The sequence below is a fragment of the Psammomys obesus genome, unplaced genomic scaffold, assembly GCF_907164565.1.
Source record: "Psammomys obesus unplaced genomic scaffold, mPsaObe1.curated_primary_1811, whole genome shotgun sequence".
Taxonomy (NCBI): Eukaryota; Metazoa; Chordata; class Mammalia; order Rodentia; family Muridae; genus Psammomys; species Psammomys obesus.
In genome coordinates this window covers 5,944,241-5,962,170 of record NW_026585626.1, presented here as the reverse complement: position 1 = coordinate 5,962,170, position 17,930 = coordinate 5,944,241, and the positions used below count along the sequence as shown (strand labels likewise).

General features: G+C 45.3%; 1 protein-coding gene across 2 annotated transcripts in view; it reads left to right on the top strand.

Annotated features, from left to right (window-relative positions):
* Ubr2 (ubiquitin protein ligase E3 component n-recognin 2) overlaps window positions 1–17,930 on the top strand; it is an 81,752-nt gene that overhangs the window by 44,491 nt on the left and 19,331 nt on the right. For both annotated transcript variants that reach the window (XM_055613228.1, XM_055613222.1), the window contains exons 18-32: window positions 1,130–1,195; window positions 2,294–2,416; window positions 2,529–2,592; window positions 3,411–3,535; window positions 4,880–4,932; window positions 6,734–6,836; window positions 7,656–7,704; window positions 8,669–8,823; window positions 10,635–10,737; window positions 12,676–12,785; window positions 12,894–12,974; window positions 13,425–13,603; window positions 14,215–14,414; window positions 15,228–15,321; window positions 16,140–16,301. In XM_055613228.1, the coding sequence (XP_055469203.1) occupies window positions 1,130–1,195; window positions 2,294–2,416; window positions 2,529–2,592; window positions 3,411–3,535; window positions 4,880–4,932; window positions 6,734–6,836; window positions 7,656–7,704; window positions 8,669–8,823; window positions 10,635–10,737; window positions 12,676–12,785; window positions 12,894–12,974; window positions 13,425–13,603; window positions 14,215–14,414; window positions 15,228–15,321; window positions 16,140–16,301 (1,667 nt within the window). The remainder of the gene's footprint in view (window positions 1–1,129; window positions 1,196–2,293; window positions 2,417–2,528; window positions 2,593–3,410; window positions 3,536–4,879; window positions 4,933–6,733; window positions 6,837–7,655; window positions 7,705–8,668; window positions 8,824–10,634; window positions 10,738–12,675; window positions 12,786–12,893; window positions 12,975–13,424; window positions 13,604–14,214; window positions 14,415–15,227; window positions 15,322–16,139; window positions 16,302–17,930) is intronic.

Here is a 17,930-nt window from a genome sequence, read left to right as displayed (position 1 = left end):
GGTTAAACCCTGGGTGTGTGCGCCAGAGAGCTGGCTCAGTTGGTGAGGGCACGCAGGCAAACCAGAGAACCTGAGTTCAGTCCGTGGCATCCACACTGGCCTAGTTTGCTAAACACCGTGACTGAAAGCAGCTTTGCGGTAGTGTTACTGCGTCCTACAGCTTACAGGTCACGGTAGGGCAGGGCAGGAGCTGAGGCAGAGACCATGGAGGAACTGCTTAGCTTCTTTTCAAACAGCCCAAGGCCACTTGCCCAATGCGCCACTGCTCGAAGCAGCTGGCCCCTCCCACATCAGTCTAAAGCAAGAGAAGACCCCACAGGCTTACCTGTAGGCCAGTCCCCTGGAGACATCTCTTCCTCTTTGGCCCGTGTAAAGCCGATAGGAAAACTAACCTCATGTGGTAAAAGAAGAGAACCGGCTCCTGCAAATTGTCCTCTGACCACCATGCTGTGTGCCCTCACACACATGCAAATAAAGGCAGACGGGAAAGAGGTGTGATAGGCTCGTGCCTTTCAAGTTTTTAGAAGACAGAGGCAGGGGGAGCTGTGAATTTAAGGTTAGCCTGATCTATCTGTACAGTGAGTTCCAGGTTAGAGTCCAGGTTAGCCAGGTCTATATAGTGAGACCCTGTCTCTAAATTAAAGTAGGAGTGTATCGAGGTAGAAATCTTTTTTATTTGACTGTAGGGTTGAGTGTAGTGTTTGTGAGAGAGAAAAAGAGAGAGGTGATGGGGTAGCATCTGCGCAGGTCACTGTGTAACTTTGTGTAATCGTTTTCCTTCCCGTCTTTACGTGAGTTACAGGGATCAACCCAGGTCATGAGACGCCACAGCAAGAGCTTTACCATCTCAACTGTCCCTGCTCCCCTCATCCCTAGTATTAGCAGTCCTAAACTTGCCAGAAACTGACTACCCAGAAAACTGGCTGGAATCTGTAGTGGTCATCATTGGAAATGTCTACTTGGTTTATTTGTGCTATGATAGTGCTAAGAAACCACAACAGATCCATATGCAGAAAGGCACACACTGTGTTTATACAAACCTAGATACTTTCCCTTGAAGTAGCGGAATGATCAGGAAGCCGTGCCCATCAAAGTTTGTTCTCCTAATATAAGTAATTATTGTTTCTAGATCTATTACTACCACAATGTGAAATGCAGGCGTGAGATGTTCGACAAGGACATAGTGATGCTTCAGGTAATGGATTAAAAGCCCCGACATCAGGGCCATGGCAAGTGTGGGTCTTGTTTCACTGAGTCAATCATGGAACACTCATCCAACATCTCTGACTCCTGCCTCCCTGTCCACTGACACTCCCTACTCAAGGCCAACAACCTGCACAATGCTTCCACCTGGTCTCCAGAGCAGGGTCAAATTTAGGGTGGCAGATACGGTTGCTTTGTTCTAGTCTCCTGCCCACTGAGCGCACCACCTTGGGCAGTCGACCAGCTGCTCAGATCAGAAACCCTGGCTAGAGAGAGCTCAGTGCTTAGAGCTTTTGCTGCTCTTCCAAGAACCAGACTTCTTTTCCCAGCACCCACATCAGGCACCTCACAGCCACCTGAAATCCCAGCTCCCAGGGATCTGATGCTTTTCTGGTCTCTGTAGGCACAGCACGGTATGGCAGACACAGGCACACATAAACATAAAATCTTAAAAAACAAAATAGACTGGCTTGGTGGCACACACCTTTAATCCCAGCACTTTGGAGGCCCAGATAGGCAAATCTGTGTGTTCGAGGGCAGCTGATTATACACTGAGGCCTTGTCTCAAAAGGGCTAATAATGGCAACTGCAACAGCAGTAATTCAGTTCACAGCTATTGAGATCCAGTTTGGTTTAGAATTTTTTAAATGGCATTAAAAGAAAATTAAAACTAATGTGAAAGCTGTCGTTTTATATATTGGAGTGCTTGCCACAAGAGGAGAGGGTGGAAGAGCTCAGTAGTAGTATGTGTATTTACACACTGCAAACTTAACTGACATCTCTCAGTTCCTAGCAGGCAGTGAGCACTGATAGGAACTACCGTGAAATTCAAAGACGTGTTCTTCTATGAACTTCAGGCAGGAACGGAGCTGGAGCAGCCCGTGCGGGTCTCCTCTGGGTTTAGGTTTTAGGGGCGCGTTGTGTGGATTGTTTGACCAGCTTAGATTCCTGTCCACACCATCTAGGGTCTGGCTCAGCAGGTGTATGTCTCCTCTTGTGTGGACTAAACATCTCAGGAAAGTGAGTGTCCCTTCTGACCTTCCTCTTCTCCTTTCTCTCAAACAAACGAAACAACAACAACAAAAAAAAGACAGGTGTCTCCATGATGGATCCAAACCACTTCCTGATGATCATGCTCAGCCGCTTCGAACTCTATCAGATCTTCAGCACACCTGACTATGGGAAGAGATTCAGTTCTGAGGTCACCCACAAGGTAAGAGCCTGTGGCACAAGCCCACGTGCCGAAGAGGCCTGTCCTGTTTGGATGTCTGTTGAGAGACGGCAGTGCCCAAGTTCTCATCTATAACATCCCCCTCCGTCTGCAGGACGTCATTCAGCAAAACAACACACTAATAGAAGAGATGTTGTACCTCATCATCATGCTCGTTGGTGAGTTCACACCGTCTCGAGTGTCTGTGAATGACAGACTGTGGAGAGTTTCTGAGCTTGCTGGTTAGTCATGAGAGGGTCCCTGGTTTTAGGAGAAGGGATCATGGAGGCACACACCCGCCATTTCCCTCCCCTTTGGAAAGAGGAAAGGATGCAATAATGGCTGCAGCAGAATAAACTGAAAGACTATCAGGGGGAGGGCAGTGGAGGCTGGCACAGTCTAGAACCCAGATAGTGAGCAGAGAGTTGCTGGTACTTAAATCTTCCCTTTTGTTTCTTGCACTGTGGCTCTTGGTATAAATGTCGTCTTGACTCCAGAGATGGTAATTGCAGGCTAATGGAGACCAGTGGCTCATAGATTTCTGTTTATTACCTAAGCCTCCAGTCCCTGCCCATGTTTCCCAGGACTTTCATCCTTTCTGTGCTGTCATTCGCCCTGCTGTTTCAGACCTTTTGTAGCCATGAGGTATCAAATCCAACTGATAGGAGGGATACTAGTGAAGAGGGTCCCAAGGTGAGACCTGGCCTGTCCCTAGACAGAAGTGGAGAGGAAGGCTCCCTCCTTGGACCAGAGGAGGACAGGGGGAAAGCCTTGACTTCTGCTGATCTCATGGCCCTTCTGATCCTTCTCCAAAGCAGCCACTAATCTCAAGTGTGCCAAGAGTGAATTGCTCTGCCTTTGCCCCTGCCAAACCAGCCATTGTTTTCCCACAGCAGTGACCCAGGTGGGGATATGTTCTGTTGAAGGAAATAGAAGTCTGTATCACACAAGTATCATGGTCTGTAAAATGTGTGCGTCTGTCTTTCCTTTTGGACAGGAGAAAGATTCAGCCCTGGGGTTGGACAGGTGGGTGCCACAGATGAAATCAAGCGGGAGATCATCCATCAGCTGAGCATCAAGCCCATGGCCCACAGCGAGCTGGTGAAGTCTCTTCCCGAAGACGTAAGTGCCTCATTTTTACGAGGAACTAGTCAGCTTCCCACTCTCCCCACTAGTGTGCAAGGGAGACCTCTGCGCTTTCTTTCCCTCATGTGCACAAGCTGCCGTCCTAAGATGCGGTAATCCCACTCAGGAGGTCACCATGAGTAACTGGAAAAGGAAAATGCTGCCAACTTTGGCTAGAAAGCAGAGTGGGACTAGAGAGAACACTGAAGAGCACAGCGCTTAGAGCCAAGTTTTTGTCCACTGAGTAAGGTGTTAGAGTCTTTGAACATGCCAGGGGCGTACACACCCTGAGGAGCAAAAGCCTACTCACTTGGATTGACTAGACACGCATTCAGAGCTTTTCCCTTCTCGGTCACCAAAACAGGCTTTTGTTTGTTTGTTTGGTTTGGTTTTGGTTTTTCAAGAGGGTTTCTCTGTATAGCCCTGACTGTCCTGGAATTTGCTCTGTAGGCGTGGCTGGCCTCAGAGATTGACCTGCCTCTGCCTCTCCAGGACTGGGATTAAAGGCCTGTGGCCACCACTGTGTGATGGGAGAGTCTTTATTTTTATTTTTATTTTTTTAAAGCAGTGAGCTGTTATCTCATTGAGGTGATTAACAAGGAATTCATAGGTTGAGTTGTAACAGTTTTTCCTCTCAAGGCCACTTGTCTTCCAGACATGTAATTTTAACTGTGGGCCTTTTCAGAAATTCAGCTCCTGCTGCTGAAAATGCCTCCATGTTTCACTAAGGCTCTTCAGTATGTTTGTTTGTTCAGTTGCTTCAGTCTTTGTCTTAACTTCTGTGTACGCATGGGTGTGCCCACCTGTTACTGCAGGTGCCCAAAGAGCCAGAAGAGGGTATTGGATGCCCTGGAGATGGTTGTGAATGGCCCAGTGTGGGTTCTGGGAATTAAGCTCAGGTCCCCTGGAAGAGCAACAAATGCTCTTAACTGCTGCTGTCTCTTCAGCCCTCCGTCAACATATTTAGCCAGAACGGAAATAGATCAAACCCTTGGAACTTTTTTACGCGGCCCAGGGCTCTGCAGTTCCAGGTCGTGATTAATTTGGTTGACCTTTTAGTCATGTCATTGTGACACCTTTGGTTGACACTCAGGGTTCAGTGGGGCAAGTGCCTGAGCTGTCTCAGATGGTGTTGTGAGGGGTGCCTCCTGGACCCCCTGGCTTTGAGCAAGGTCCTGCTAGAGGCCCTCCCCACTCTGCTCAGCCCTGGCCTGCTGCTGGCTGTGCAGTCTTCAGTCTGTAAACTCAGTGGGTAGCAGCATTCTATTACAGGGTTACTGTAGGGTCCTAGACAAAGTCCCTGTCCAGGCCACTGAGCATGCTTGTTTTTTACCGCTTTAGGAGAACAAGGAGACTGGCATGGAGAGCGTCATTGAAGCCGTTGCCCATTTCAAGTGAGTTGATGTCATGTTCTCTGAAGTTTTACTTTTTGAAACAATTTCTTTTGTGTGCACCTGCACTCACTGCAGCATAACTACAGAAGCCAAAGGACAACTTGAGGAAGTCAGCTCTCTTCTCTGATAGGTGTTCCAGGGATAGAACTCAGGCCACCAGGCTTGGTGGCAAGTGCCTTTTTCCACTAAGCCATCTGTCCAGTCTCCATAATCATTTTTCCTAATGTGTTTCTTTTGATAAAAGTGTGTGTGTGTTTCATGTGTGCACTTGCATGTGTGCTGTGTGCGTGTCTATGTGCATGGGATTCCTTGGAGCTAGAGTTATAAGCAGTCATGACTGATGAGGGTGTTGGGAACTGTCTTCTGGAAGAACAGCAAGTGCTCTTAACAGCTAAGCTATCTCCAGCCCCTGGGTGACTTTCATCCTGCTTTTTCTTGCTCCACATTCTAGCTGTAGTGTCTTCATTGGTTCTAAAGATAGCACATGTACATTAAAGAAGCGGCATGCTTTTATAGGGAAGATACACCATCACCCGGCTATCCAGCTGAGTTTGTCTTTATTTGAAGAATATTTCATCTGAATGTGGGAAGGTACAGACTTCAAACAAAAATGGGTTTGGTTTGTGTTTATTATTTGTAATTCAGGGCTTCATGCTTGCAGGCATTCTACCCTGAGTTCCATCACCTCCCCTGTTGCTCTTTTAAGTGTAACGTAATGGGGTGCGGTGAGGTTTTGTTTGATTTTGTGTTTAGTGTGCCTTGTCAGCACATGGAGCCACCTCGTTCCTTCTGCTGCTTCATCATAACGCACTGTGCGTATTTCCCTCCTCTCTGCTGGTAGACGGTTCATGTCCAGATGTTTTCTAGTGTCAATAGCAGGTATTGGGATCACGGGCCTCTTTCTCTTGACTAGCAGAATGTTTCTTTGAGGAGCTGCTAGATCCAAAGGAAGGCACAGTTTATAGAACACCCCCAAGTTGCCTTCCCGGTGGTGCATGAGTTCACACTCCCGCCAGTCCCTGCACTTTGTCCGAACTTGAATGTGCGCGCCTTTTCGGTGTGTGAGGGAGGGGATGTTGTTGCTATAGATTGAACTCGGGACCTAGGAACCCTCTGCCACCGAGCTTCTTAGAGCCCGAGCCTGTGAGCTGTTTTGTAATTCTGCGTGGTAAATGGGTGGGCGTGTTGCCTTACTTGAGTTTACACTCTGCAGCCAGGGAGGTAGAGTGTCCTGTCATGTGTTTATTAACCGTTGTAGATCGTGACACCTTTGTGTAATTTTCTTCCCTGCCATTCATTCCCATCCTATTCTAAGTTTTTTTATATATTAAAAATACTGATTCTCAATATATTAACTATATGGTAATACTTTCTCCCTGTTGCTTGATTTTTAACTGTATAATGTCAATTCCCAGGTGTTTTAAAATATTTCGCAGTATTGTCTGACCTCTGGAATTTGTCCTATAAAAGTATTTTTAGAATATATTGCATATTAAAATAGGAAAGTTAATTCCATGTGTCGTCGTGTTCAGAGGCTTAGAAATGCTGCCGTTTTGAAACCTGTTCTGTTGGGCTTTTGAGCTGCGTCTTCATCTCATTCATATGCATAGTTAGGACTAGTTCACAGTGGAGGAGCTGGCTAGGGTGGCTCCAGCGAGGGCTTTGGATGTGTAGTAGCACATCAGCCCACAGGACAGTTAGCTGGACACCCTAAAAAAGTGATGTGGGAGCTCATGTCTTCCTCAAACTTCTAAGGCTCCGCGGTACGTGTGACTGAGCTAATCATATCCTTCCCTCACAGGAAGCCAGGGCTGACAGGACGAGGCATGTACGAGCTGAAGCCAGAGTGTACCAAAGAGTTCAATCTGTATTTCTATCACTTCTCCAGGGCAGAGCAATCCAAGGTAGGTGGAGCTCGGTGCAATGGGATGTGCTAAATGTGTTTTCCGTATAAGAGCAAGCTTTCACACACTGAAAAGAGGGCCCAGAAGACACAGATAACACAGCAGACCTGTGTAACATAGCAGGTCCTGCACCACAGTGTCCGTGTGTAGATGAATACAGTCACGTGCACACAGACACATGACCTTATTTGCGTATTTGTTTTTCTGGAATCAGGCCCATGACCTAGCACACGCTGGACAGCCACCACTCTGGCCATTCCGGGTCATTTCAGCTGGTGCCATGACCAGGCATTCGTCTGAGACACACTCAGTGTGGTGCATTTGATACGGGCTTTGGCCTTTGTGCCATTTTCCTTGTAATTTCAGAGACTTGTATTTTGCAATCTTTTAATGTACTTTTCCAATAAATGGTATTAAAATTAAAAACTATTGTAAAGTTTTTATTTTGTTTTGATATATTTCTTAGCATTCAAACCTTACATTTCCATTTTGTACCTGCTTTTTCTGCCTCTTGAAGTATTGAAGAACACATTTGAGGATTCTCTTAATTGACAAAAGGGATTAACCTTGCTATATGATATGGTGGGGAAGACTAAACATTCAGGTGGTAGAAATCTTCTACCCAAGCCACACGCATTGGCTCATGCCTGGAAAGTAGGCAGAAGGGTCAGTTCGAGGCCAACCTGGACTGTGTGGGTCCCTGTCTGTAAATCAGGGTGGGAGAGAGGTAAAAACAGGTGCTAATAATTGAAGGCAAACTCACATCACTAAGTCATTATGTATTGTAATTCTTGTCCATTTTACTTTGTCTTTCATTAGGCAGAGGAAGCTCAACGGAAATTGAAAAGACAAAATAGGGAAGATACAGGTATTTTAATCTTCTTTCTAAAAGCCTGCATCAGTCTCTTACTGACAAAACATTGTTTTCTGTTGGGCATGATAATTATCCTGGGGGGGGGGGTTGGCAGACTTAAGTATAAGCTTTTTGTGTGGCATTCTCCTTCCTGGTCGGAGGAATAAGGAATACAGTAGTACTGGAAGATGCTTCTCCCTCCCCAGGCATCTGGAAATGGCTCCAAATTGGCCTTTCTTATCCAATATATGCCTTTACATGTTGCAGTACTTCTCCACTCCTCATATTCAGTTTGAACAGTCTTTCAGCCCACCAAAGCATAGCATGTGACACAGTGGGCTGGGGAGATGGCTCAGCAGGTAGCACTTCCTGCACAAGCATAAAGAGGTCAGATCCCCAGAAGACATAAATGCTGGGTGGGTGTAGTGGCCCCCACCTGTCAGCAAGGAGGAGGCTGGCAAAGACACTGATGCCCCAGAGCAAAGCAGCGAGACCAGCCATTCATCGATAGGGCCCGCCTTGATACAGAAAAGCTTCACGAGTAATCAAGGAAGACACCCAATATCAACCTCCGGCCTCCACACACACCACGTATTCACTGCGAGAGAGGGGAATCTGTACCGAGTCACTGTGGGTCAGTGGTTTTATAGAGAGCTGAGACACTGTGGGGATAGGGAGGCTCTTGATGTGTGTATAGCTGGGGTTGTTTTGTTTTACTATACAGCTGTTCTCGTGCATCTGGCTGACCTTGAGAATGTAAAATACAGATGAAAGATGTGCTAATAAAAGTCCTTTAGTGACCATCAAAATTTCCTAACAAGGCAGATGTGGTGGCTCATTCCTATAATCCCACATAGATTAGGTAGAGGCAGGGGGAATCTCTGAGTTCAAGGCCAGCCTGGTCTACTTAGTGAGTTCTAGAGGAGCCCTCTACATAGAGAGGGATGATTCCTTTAAACCTGTTCTGCTTTATTCCCAGCACTTCCTCCTCCGGCTTTGCCACCGTTCTGCCCTTTATTTGCAAGTCTGGTCAACATTTTGCAGTGTGATGTCATGTTATTCATCATGGGAACAATACTGCAGTGGGCTGTAGAACATCATGGATCTGCCTGGTCGGAGTCTATGCTGCAAAGGGTAGGTTTGTGTGTGTGAGTTTGGTGGTTGTAAAAAAGTCAGTCTCAGTAGACAGAAAAACTAGGACCCTGTGATACTTTATTACCTCTCCTTTTGTCTGTGATGATGAAGCATGTGCCTGCCTGGTATTGTTATGCCAAATGGTTATGGTTCCCTGGCTTGCCACTAGCCAGCCTGTCTCAGCCTTTGCATAGTCGGAGATACTGACAGGAGAGGATGTAGAAGCCTTCACACATGTTTAAAGAGGTTTTAGCCACCAGGTGCAGTGGTGCTCGGGGAGGCTGAGGCAGGCAGATCTCTGTGAGTTCAAGGCCAGCCTGGTCTACAAAGTTGAGTCCAGGGCAACCAAGGCTACACAGAGAAACCCTGTTTCAAATACAAAATAAAACAACAAAAAAACCCTTTTAGCTCATCTGTGTTCATATTTTATGGTTAAACAAATTAAGACATGGATACTTAGGTTCCTGTAACTAAAAGGGGGCCATGTAGAGCCAGTTTTATGTGCAGTTTTCCTGTCACTCTTCGGTTATCAGATCCGAATATGCTCCATGAGCAGCTGCTGCTTATCCATTGAATCGGGGGAAGCTGTATCTCCTCAGGGTTCTCCTAGCTTCCTCTTCTTTACTGGTGGCATATTATTACTCAGGCAATAGAGTGCCCACTCAGTGCCATGCTCTCCACCAGGCCCTGTACCTCCAGTACCGATAACCTTGGAACTCTAGGGGGAGCTGTCTGTTTTTAGGCTAAAGATGATGGCAAAGTCTCTGAAAGATTTCCTGGAAGAATATAGTGTGAAAGCAGTAAAGCCAAGAATTCAGGTGAAGGCAAGCCTCCCCCTAACAGTTACCATTCTTGGACTGTCTCAGCACGTTTGGCTAAGGCATGTGTGTGTACTTAAACCTTTGATGATAAGCATGTCTCTGAGATGTCCGCACCCGCAGCTGTGGTGCCCTGGAGGCTGCCACTGTTATGTGAGAAAATATGCACAGGGAGTGACAGCAAGAATGAACTGTTCATCCTAGGTACACATCTGTCACTCAGGCCTCTCTAGTCCTTGCAAGCCCTTGGCAGCCTGGTGCACTGCATGGAGGGAAAGGTAGCGTATGTCACACCCTTCCCCTGCAAACCTTGGAAACAAGACAAGAGGAGTGAGAATACATAGCAGTCGGCTCAGTGTGCTCTGGTTCTCAGACATGTGGAAAGGAATAGTTTATGAGATACTGGGAAAACAATCATCATACAATAAACTATGTCATTCAAGATTCACGTGGTTAAGAGTCAGTCCTTAGAGGAGCTGGAGGGATGGCTCACTGCTTAAGAGCCCTGACTGCTCTGAGAAGACCCTGGCCTCCTCAAGCAAGCACCAGGCGTGCAGGAGGTCAGACACTCAGACACACAAAATTAAAGTACATGAGAATATTTTGGAAAGAAAATTGACTCCTTGGAGATGGGAACTAGATATTATCAGGAAGGTTAAGTGTGTGTTAGACGGCTCAGGTCTTGAATTTGATCACCTAGTTAAGATTTTAAGGTATGAGTCAAAGCTGGAAATTACGCATATGCATACCATTGCTTTTCGAAGCGGTTGCTCCAGAGAACCTAAGAATTCACACTTGGAGTCTCTTCCTAGCTGAAAGGGAAATTTTGTTTTTCCTGACCCCTTTAACTGAATAAACAGTTGGAATTTGTTTTTATCATGTTTACTTTCCTGTTTGTCATTTTTCAATGATAAAATTTTTATTCTTTTTAAATATATGCTTGTATTTTGGTTTTCAATTTTTATTTTCTGAACATGAGAATTTTTGCTTCAGGTGCTGCATTTGATTGGGATGGCCCTCCAGGAAGAAAAGCATCATTTGGAAAATGCTGTGGAAGGGCACGTAGAGACGTTCACCTTCACTCAAAAGATTTCCAGTACGTGTAGCCTTTGCCCTCAGCCTGCGGGATCTTAATAACCACGCCTGCAGGACGAGCTCTAAATGGTGCATTCTGACACCGAATGCGCCTGTTGGAGGTGCCTTGTCCGCCTCTGTATTAATGATACTAGATTAGACCCTGGTAGAGAGAATGCTTGCGACTGTGGGTTGGAGATACTGCCTCTGGGTGATAGTTTAACTAGGTCCCAACATGAAAGTAGTCAGGGTCTGTGCATGCTTGTTACACAAATGTTAATTCACCAACAGCAGAAAATAGTATGGAGTCATTAGCTTGAAAACTGGCGTGACAGCTTACCTCTCAGCCTTTTGAGATTGAGATTCAAGTGAACTTGGTACAGAGGCTCCGCCAGTGGAATCGCCTGACATGTGCCTCCTATGTGAAGTTGGCGTCACATACACATTTACCTTAGGGTATACTTACATACGTGGATGAATGCCAAGTGCATTGTAGGCATTTCACCTTTAGATTACTGCTGTTGGTTTACAAAAATGTAGGTTTCCGCAGTGTTTGGAATCAGCAGATTGGCTGCAGGAGATTGGACTCTAGCTTTTTTGTGTTGTTTTTTTTTTAATGATTTATGTATTTTTCTACTTTGTGTTTATTTGTATTCTGCCTGCTTGTATGTGTGTGTGAGGGTGTTGCATCCCCTGGAACTGGAGTTACCAACAGTTGTGAGCTGCCATGAAGGTGCTGGGAATTGAACCTGGGTCCTTTGGTAGAGCAGCCAGTGCTCTTAACCACTAAGCAATCTCTCCAGCCCCAGATCTAGCTTTACGTAAAGGAATTTGACTTTGTTGTTGTTTATTGAGTAACATGACTTTTTGAAAAGCCAGGGAGATGTTGTTTTCTAACTTTTTATGTTAAATTTTTTTTAGCAATCCTGAATTCAATCTCAGTAACACACACACACACACACACAATTTTTTCCTGATGTATATGTATTTACATATTAGCTGTTGTGTGATACATACACACACACACACACACATGCACACACACACAGCTGAAGAAGTTATGTAGTAACACTGTCCTGAAACAAATCAGTCAGTTAGTACTTGATACATTTGCTTGTATGTTTTTACTTGTTGATTTATGGAGAAGGATCTCACTCTATGAGTCTGGCTGGCTTTGAGCTCACTGTAAACCAGGTTGACATCAGACTCACAGGGACCTTCCTGCCTTTGCTTCCTGAGTGCTGGGGCTTTTCCTGCCTAACTCATAGTCAGCCATTTGTTAAAGGGTGGATTTGGGGTGCTCTCATGGGGATGTAGGAGTTCCTGGGTTAAAAGGATTATTTCTATAACTTCATTTTTGTTTTTTTTTTAAGTGATGATGAGAATGTTCCATTGTTCTGCAAGAGGAGGGTGGAACGAGGAAGTGGTCCTGTTTGTCAGGACAGCTCTGGTTTCCTTCTTTGCTCCCTTGCATGTGAATAAGAGCAGGAGGGGAAGCTGCCTCCATCCACTGCACACATGCTTTGCTCTCCATAGACAGCAGCCTTTCTGCATCCTGTCTCTACGGGCATTTTCCCCATGAGTTCACATCATGCCTTCTGCCTTCTTTGTCTGTGATGCTTTTCTTTTCCAATAACCACACAAAAAACTGATTTTATTCATTCTTTCATCACTATAAGGTGTCAGTTTCCTGGGGGTGGATCCCAGAGGCTGGCTGCCCAGCTAGTCTAGCCAATCACTGAACACCAGGCCCAGTGAGAGATCCTGATTTTAAAAATAAGGTAGAGAACAATGGAGGAAGGCTCCTGGCCTCTGGCTTCCGCATGCACAAGTCACTCAGACACACACAAAGCCATCTAAGTGCAGTCAAATGACAGGCAGCAGGTGTTGTAAGCAGTGACGCTTCTCTTTGGTAGGAGTAAGTGACATCAAGTGTTAGCCTCCTGTTTCTCTCTCTTAGAACCTGGTGATGCGCCAAATAACTCCCCAAGCATCCTAGCTATGCTGGAGACACTGCAGAATGCTCCCTCCCTGGAAGTCCACAAAGACATGATTAGGTGGTTGCTAAAGGTAACATTTCCAGCTGTGTGTTTTGTGAGAAACATCAAGTACTTGTTATTTATAATAGCATTACTAACTTCAAGATAACATTTTTTGGGGGGGCTTTTTGTTTTTAAGATGTTTAATGCAATTAAGAAGATAAGAGAAAGTTCATCCACCAGTCCTGTGGCAGAGGCAGAAGGAGCCATAATGGAAGAGGTAATAAACAGCTCCAGTCAGGCATGCCAGCATGTGCCATTACCTCAGCACTTGGGAGGCAGGTGGAGCTCTGTGAATTCTAGGCTAGCCTGGTCTACATAACTTGTTCTAGGCCAACCAGGGCTGTTACATATTGAAACTCTATCTCAAAAAAAAAAAAAATTTAGTTTGTACTAAACTAATAGTACAAAAAAACAACTTTAACAGGTTAGTATGAACATGTTAGGCTTCAGTAGTGTCAGTAGTTGATATTCACAAACCTTAAATTCCAAAGCTACATTAATTTGTAGCCATTTTCTTGTTTTTTCCCCCCTGTAGCATCTTAGACTGATTCTTGTATCTAAATAAAATGATAGAGTGGATCTTAGCTAATGTCTACAATGCAGGTACTTTGCTTAGGGGAGAAGACTGTAGCCTCCAAGAATCTAACTAAATGGAGTATCATTCCAGAGCTCAAGAGACAAAGACAAAGCGGAGAGGAAAAGGAAAGCAGAGATTGCCAGACTGCGCCGGGAAAAGATCATGGCCCAGATGTCGGAGATGCAGCGGCACTTTATTGATGAAAACAAAGAGCTCTTCCAGCAGACCATAGAACTGGATGCCTCTGCCTCTGCCACTCTTGACAGCAGGTAAACCAAGTAACGGCTTTTAAGGCTCTTGACCATTGGTTCTTTGGTATGCTTTTAATCCTAATTTAACTGAGTAAAAGTGATGAGTAACTTTGTGGCCTCTGATTACTGGAGTTTGCTTCTAGGCTAGGGAAGTAGCTCAAGTCATCCAGTAAACTGCCAACAAACAAGGCTCTGAATTTGTTCCCAGAACTCATGTAAAAGAGCCAGGTGCCAGCACATGCCGGTAATCCCAGTACTGAGAAAGGAGAGACCGGTAGGTCCCTGGGGCCGCGGCTAGACAGCATATCCCAGCCAGCAAGCCCCTGAAAGTGATAGGTCCTGTGGTGCACATACGTGTGAAATCTCCAGCTCTGGCTGACTCATGTACCCGCCCAACTGCTACTTTCTACAGGGAACCTTTGACATTTGTGAAAGAACGAACACTCTAGGCTGATGTGTGTTGCAGGCAGGTTGCTGTGAGAGTAGAGATAGTGTTAAACACATGAAAAACTCCTGCCACTTGATGGCATCAAAACCACATTCAGAATGTACTCCTCTGGAGTCGTCACTTGATGAGTATGGAGAAATGTGTAGGCTCATTCAGCACAGTCCTAACCTTTTTATTGCAGCCCTCTGGTTTCAGATACAGCACTTACAGCATTGGGCCCAGCACAGACACAGGTCCCTGAACAGAGACAGTTTGTCACCTGTATATTGTGTCAAGAGGAGCAGGAAGTTACTGTGGAAAGCAGGGCAATGGTCTTGGCAGCATTTGTTCAGAGATCAACTGTACTGTCAAAAGACAGAGCTAAATTCATTGAGGATCCAGGTGAGTTCTAGTCTCTTTATTAGAATGTAACCCAGCTTCATTGACAGAATTCAAGCAGCCTACATGCCAGGCACCATAACTCACATCTGTCATTTCTGCACTCGGGAGGCTGAGGCCAGGGGATTGCTGAGTTTAAGGCCAGTCTATAATGGGAGATTGTGTCTTGACATATCCTTTAGCATTTCTACTCTGAGCTCGGGCACAAGGCATGATGGGGAAGTAGACTGTCTCAGCACAGAGCTTCAGCTAGATCGTGTTGCTTTATAATCCAGAGTGGGTATCAGAACTCAGATGCCGAGCCCCTATACAAGATGCCACAGTGCTGGGGAGGGAGTTCAGGGCAGAACATCTGAGTGCCGGGAGTGAGGGTCTGGGTTTCGTCTGCAGCACTGAGGAGGAAAAACCCTGCTCAGAGGCATAGGATATGCATGTGACTCGGTGCATCTTCCTAGAGACTTGCAAGTTAGTCTCAATGCCGTTCAACGGGAATGGCAGGGACATAAACCAGATGGGTGTTCTGGCCACCTTCTATGGACTCCAAAGGTGCAGAGCTCATGGATACGGAGGGCCAGTTACTTAATGCACTTTCACCCTCACATTGCAATTTTGGGCTGTTTGAGTCCACAAGTGGTGAGAATTACAAGAGTCTCTTTTTTTGAGTTACCAGAGTCTTGCTAAGTTAGTGCCAGCTTAAGTCTGAATAAATTAACATTTCCTTACCCAGGCCGTCACAAATCCAAGGATGCACATTGATCATAGGACAGTTAAAAATGCTTATAGTTTTGTTTTATATTTGTTTGTTTTGTAATGCAGAAAAATATGATCCATTATTCATGCACCCTGATTTGTCTTGTGGAACACACACTGGCAGCTGTGGGCACGTTATGCATGCCCATTGTTGGCAAAGGTAATTTATATTCTTTCATTACTCGAGAAGCCATCTGAAGGCTCAGAATTGACTTTCAAAGCAAAGGAAGTTTCATTCTGGGGGTGGGGATAAAAGAATTAAAGATACTGGCAAATTTCTATATATTTGCTTAATAAATAAGTACTTGCTTTGTAATGAATATAAGAGAGTAATAAGAAACTTGAGAGTGTCGGGTACATTTTAATGTAGCTTTGTACCAGAATCTCCTTCATCCCTCCAGAGAAGGAAATGAATCTGTTAGGTAACAAGCTGGAAAGACAGAAGGATTTGGTACCATCCGGTCAACCATATACCTTAGGCTGCAGGAGTAATGTATGTATTCTTCAGGTCCAAGGTGAACAGCTCTGGATTCCAGAGCTTGGTGGCTCTCCAGGCTGTAGCAACCCCCTGTGCCAAGAGCGGGACCCCCAAACCCTCCCCTTGTTCTGCCATGGTGCCTTCTGTGCTCCTCAGCTCTGTGGTTCCAGCACTGTGCTCTCTGTTAGTGTGGCTACTCCAGACAAGTGAACACCAACCCTGAGAAGCTGGACAGCTGGTGAGAGCACCAGGAAGTGTCTCTTCCCACTCCTGAAAGGACTGTTATCAGTCAGGTTTTGTTGTTACTGTTTGTGATATTTCTGTGTTACAACTCCACAGGGACTTTGAAGATTAAAATACCTCAAAAGTCAGAAGGCAGTTCAGTTCAGAAGTTCACGGTTTCAATTGTTTTTGAGAAAAATGACTTAGGATGTTGATGCTTGCACCTCCTGCTACCTACACTCCACAGATTTTGACACCCCTGTTCTCTCATTGTGAAGGTATTTTGATTCCGTTCAAGCTAAAGAGCAGCGACGGCAGCAGCGCCTGCGCCTGCACACTAGCTATGATGTAGAGAATGGCGAGTTTCTCTGCCCGCTCTGTGAGTGCCTGAGCAACACCGTCATTCCCCTGCTCCTTCCTCCAAGGAGTGCCTTCAGCGGGTAAGCCTGCCCAGCATCCGCGCCAGAGACTGGCCTCATGGACAGTGAATAATAAAGCAGAGGTGGGGACACTGGGTGGCAGGCAATGCACAGTGTAACCGGGTAACCTCTCTAGATGGGTTAGTCACACATTTCTTCCGCCAGATCTGTGGGGTATGATTGTGATCTTTCAAAAGGAATAAGCCAAAAGGAACCTTTTTTATTCACCTGTAAATACTACAGAAAATGTAAATTTTCTATTTATTCATAAAAACCTGGTATCTTCTTTATTTCTAGAGATCCTACTTTCAAAGTGTTTCATCATACTTTTCAAAGATGCTTAGTCTATTGTTGGGTATAGTAGCACACACCTTTAATCCCAGCATTTGAGAGGCAGAGGCATGTGCATCTCTGAGTTCCAGGCCTGGCTACACAGTGAGACTTGTCTCCAAAAAAAAAAAAAAAGGCTTTTATTTTCATATGTTTCCCATGGCATAAATGGAAACACATACCATATATGTACATAGTAAATAAATAAGGGCTAGAGAGACGGCCTAGCCAGTAAGAAAACTGCTGCTCTTCAGTTCCTAGCACTTACATGGTGGCTCAGAACTTTGTAATGCCAGTTCAAGGGATCTGATGCCCTCTCCTGGCCTCTAATTGGTACTGCTCACACATGGTGAATATACGTGCATAAGTTTTATGAGTGTGGATTTTGAGTGTTTCTGTGTAGTTCTTTGACTTCAGTTCAGAGGCTAGTTTTTCTTTCCATTTTTAGGGACTCAGTTTTGCTTTGTGTGTGGTGCCATAGAACACTTGTAAATTCTTGCCAGGTTGCCACTTAACCTATGCCTTTTCATCACAAAAGTGCATCACTGTGCTAACTTATGCCTGTATTTGAAGTAGGAAGTATTAGCTGCCCGTGAGGAGAAATTACATTTGTTGGATTTTACCTGTGACTTTGGTGGCTTGGTGCTTGGTTTCTTTCCCATGGTTGTTAATGATGGGAATAACATTGGTAATTTTATAACATATGGTAATAACATATGGTAATGATGCCATACCTGAAGAACGCTATATAGAAGCCATCTTTGGAATCTGACATAGCTGAGGTGGTGTCAGCTCTGCCCCACGTGACCTAAGTTGGGCTGCATGTGTAAAATGGGCACAGTCGTTCATCAGAGTTCTCGGAGTTAGATGGAGTGCTTTGAGCTTCTTACAGTAAGGGCTTTGCTAGCTTTGTCGAGTTGAGTATTTGGCAAATGTCTGGTAATTTTGAGGCGTAAGAAAATCTGCCATATTCCAATCCTAAAAGTAAGTGAAGCTTTCATTCATTGATCAAAATATAACTTCATTTCTGTTGGCCAGTATCCATTCTGGGTTTTCTACTTTCAGTGCAGCCATTGAAACCATAATAATCTCACTCATGTAGGCATCCCAGTCCGTCTGTTTGGGGAGTCTGTTCTCTCCTGCCACCACGTGGGTTCTGGGGATTGAACTCTGCCGGAGCCCGCCAGCAGAGTGGAATGATTCTTGAGTTGGGAGTGAGGATTAAAATTAATAAACTAACACAAGAGGTGTGATTTTGACAAGCTCTCCCACCTGCTGTCACAAACAAAAGGAGATGGACTTGCAAATTCTTCCCTGACT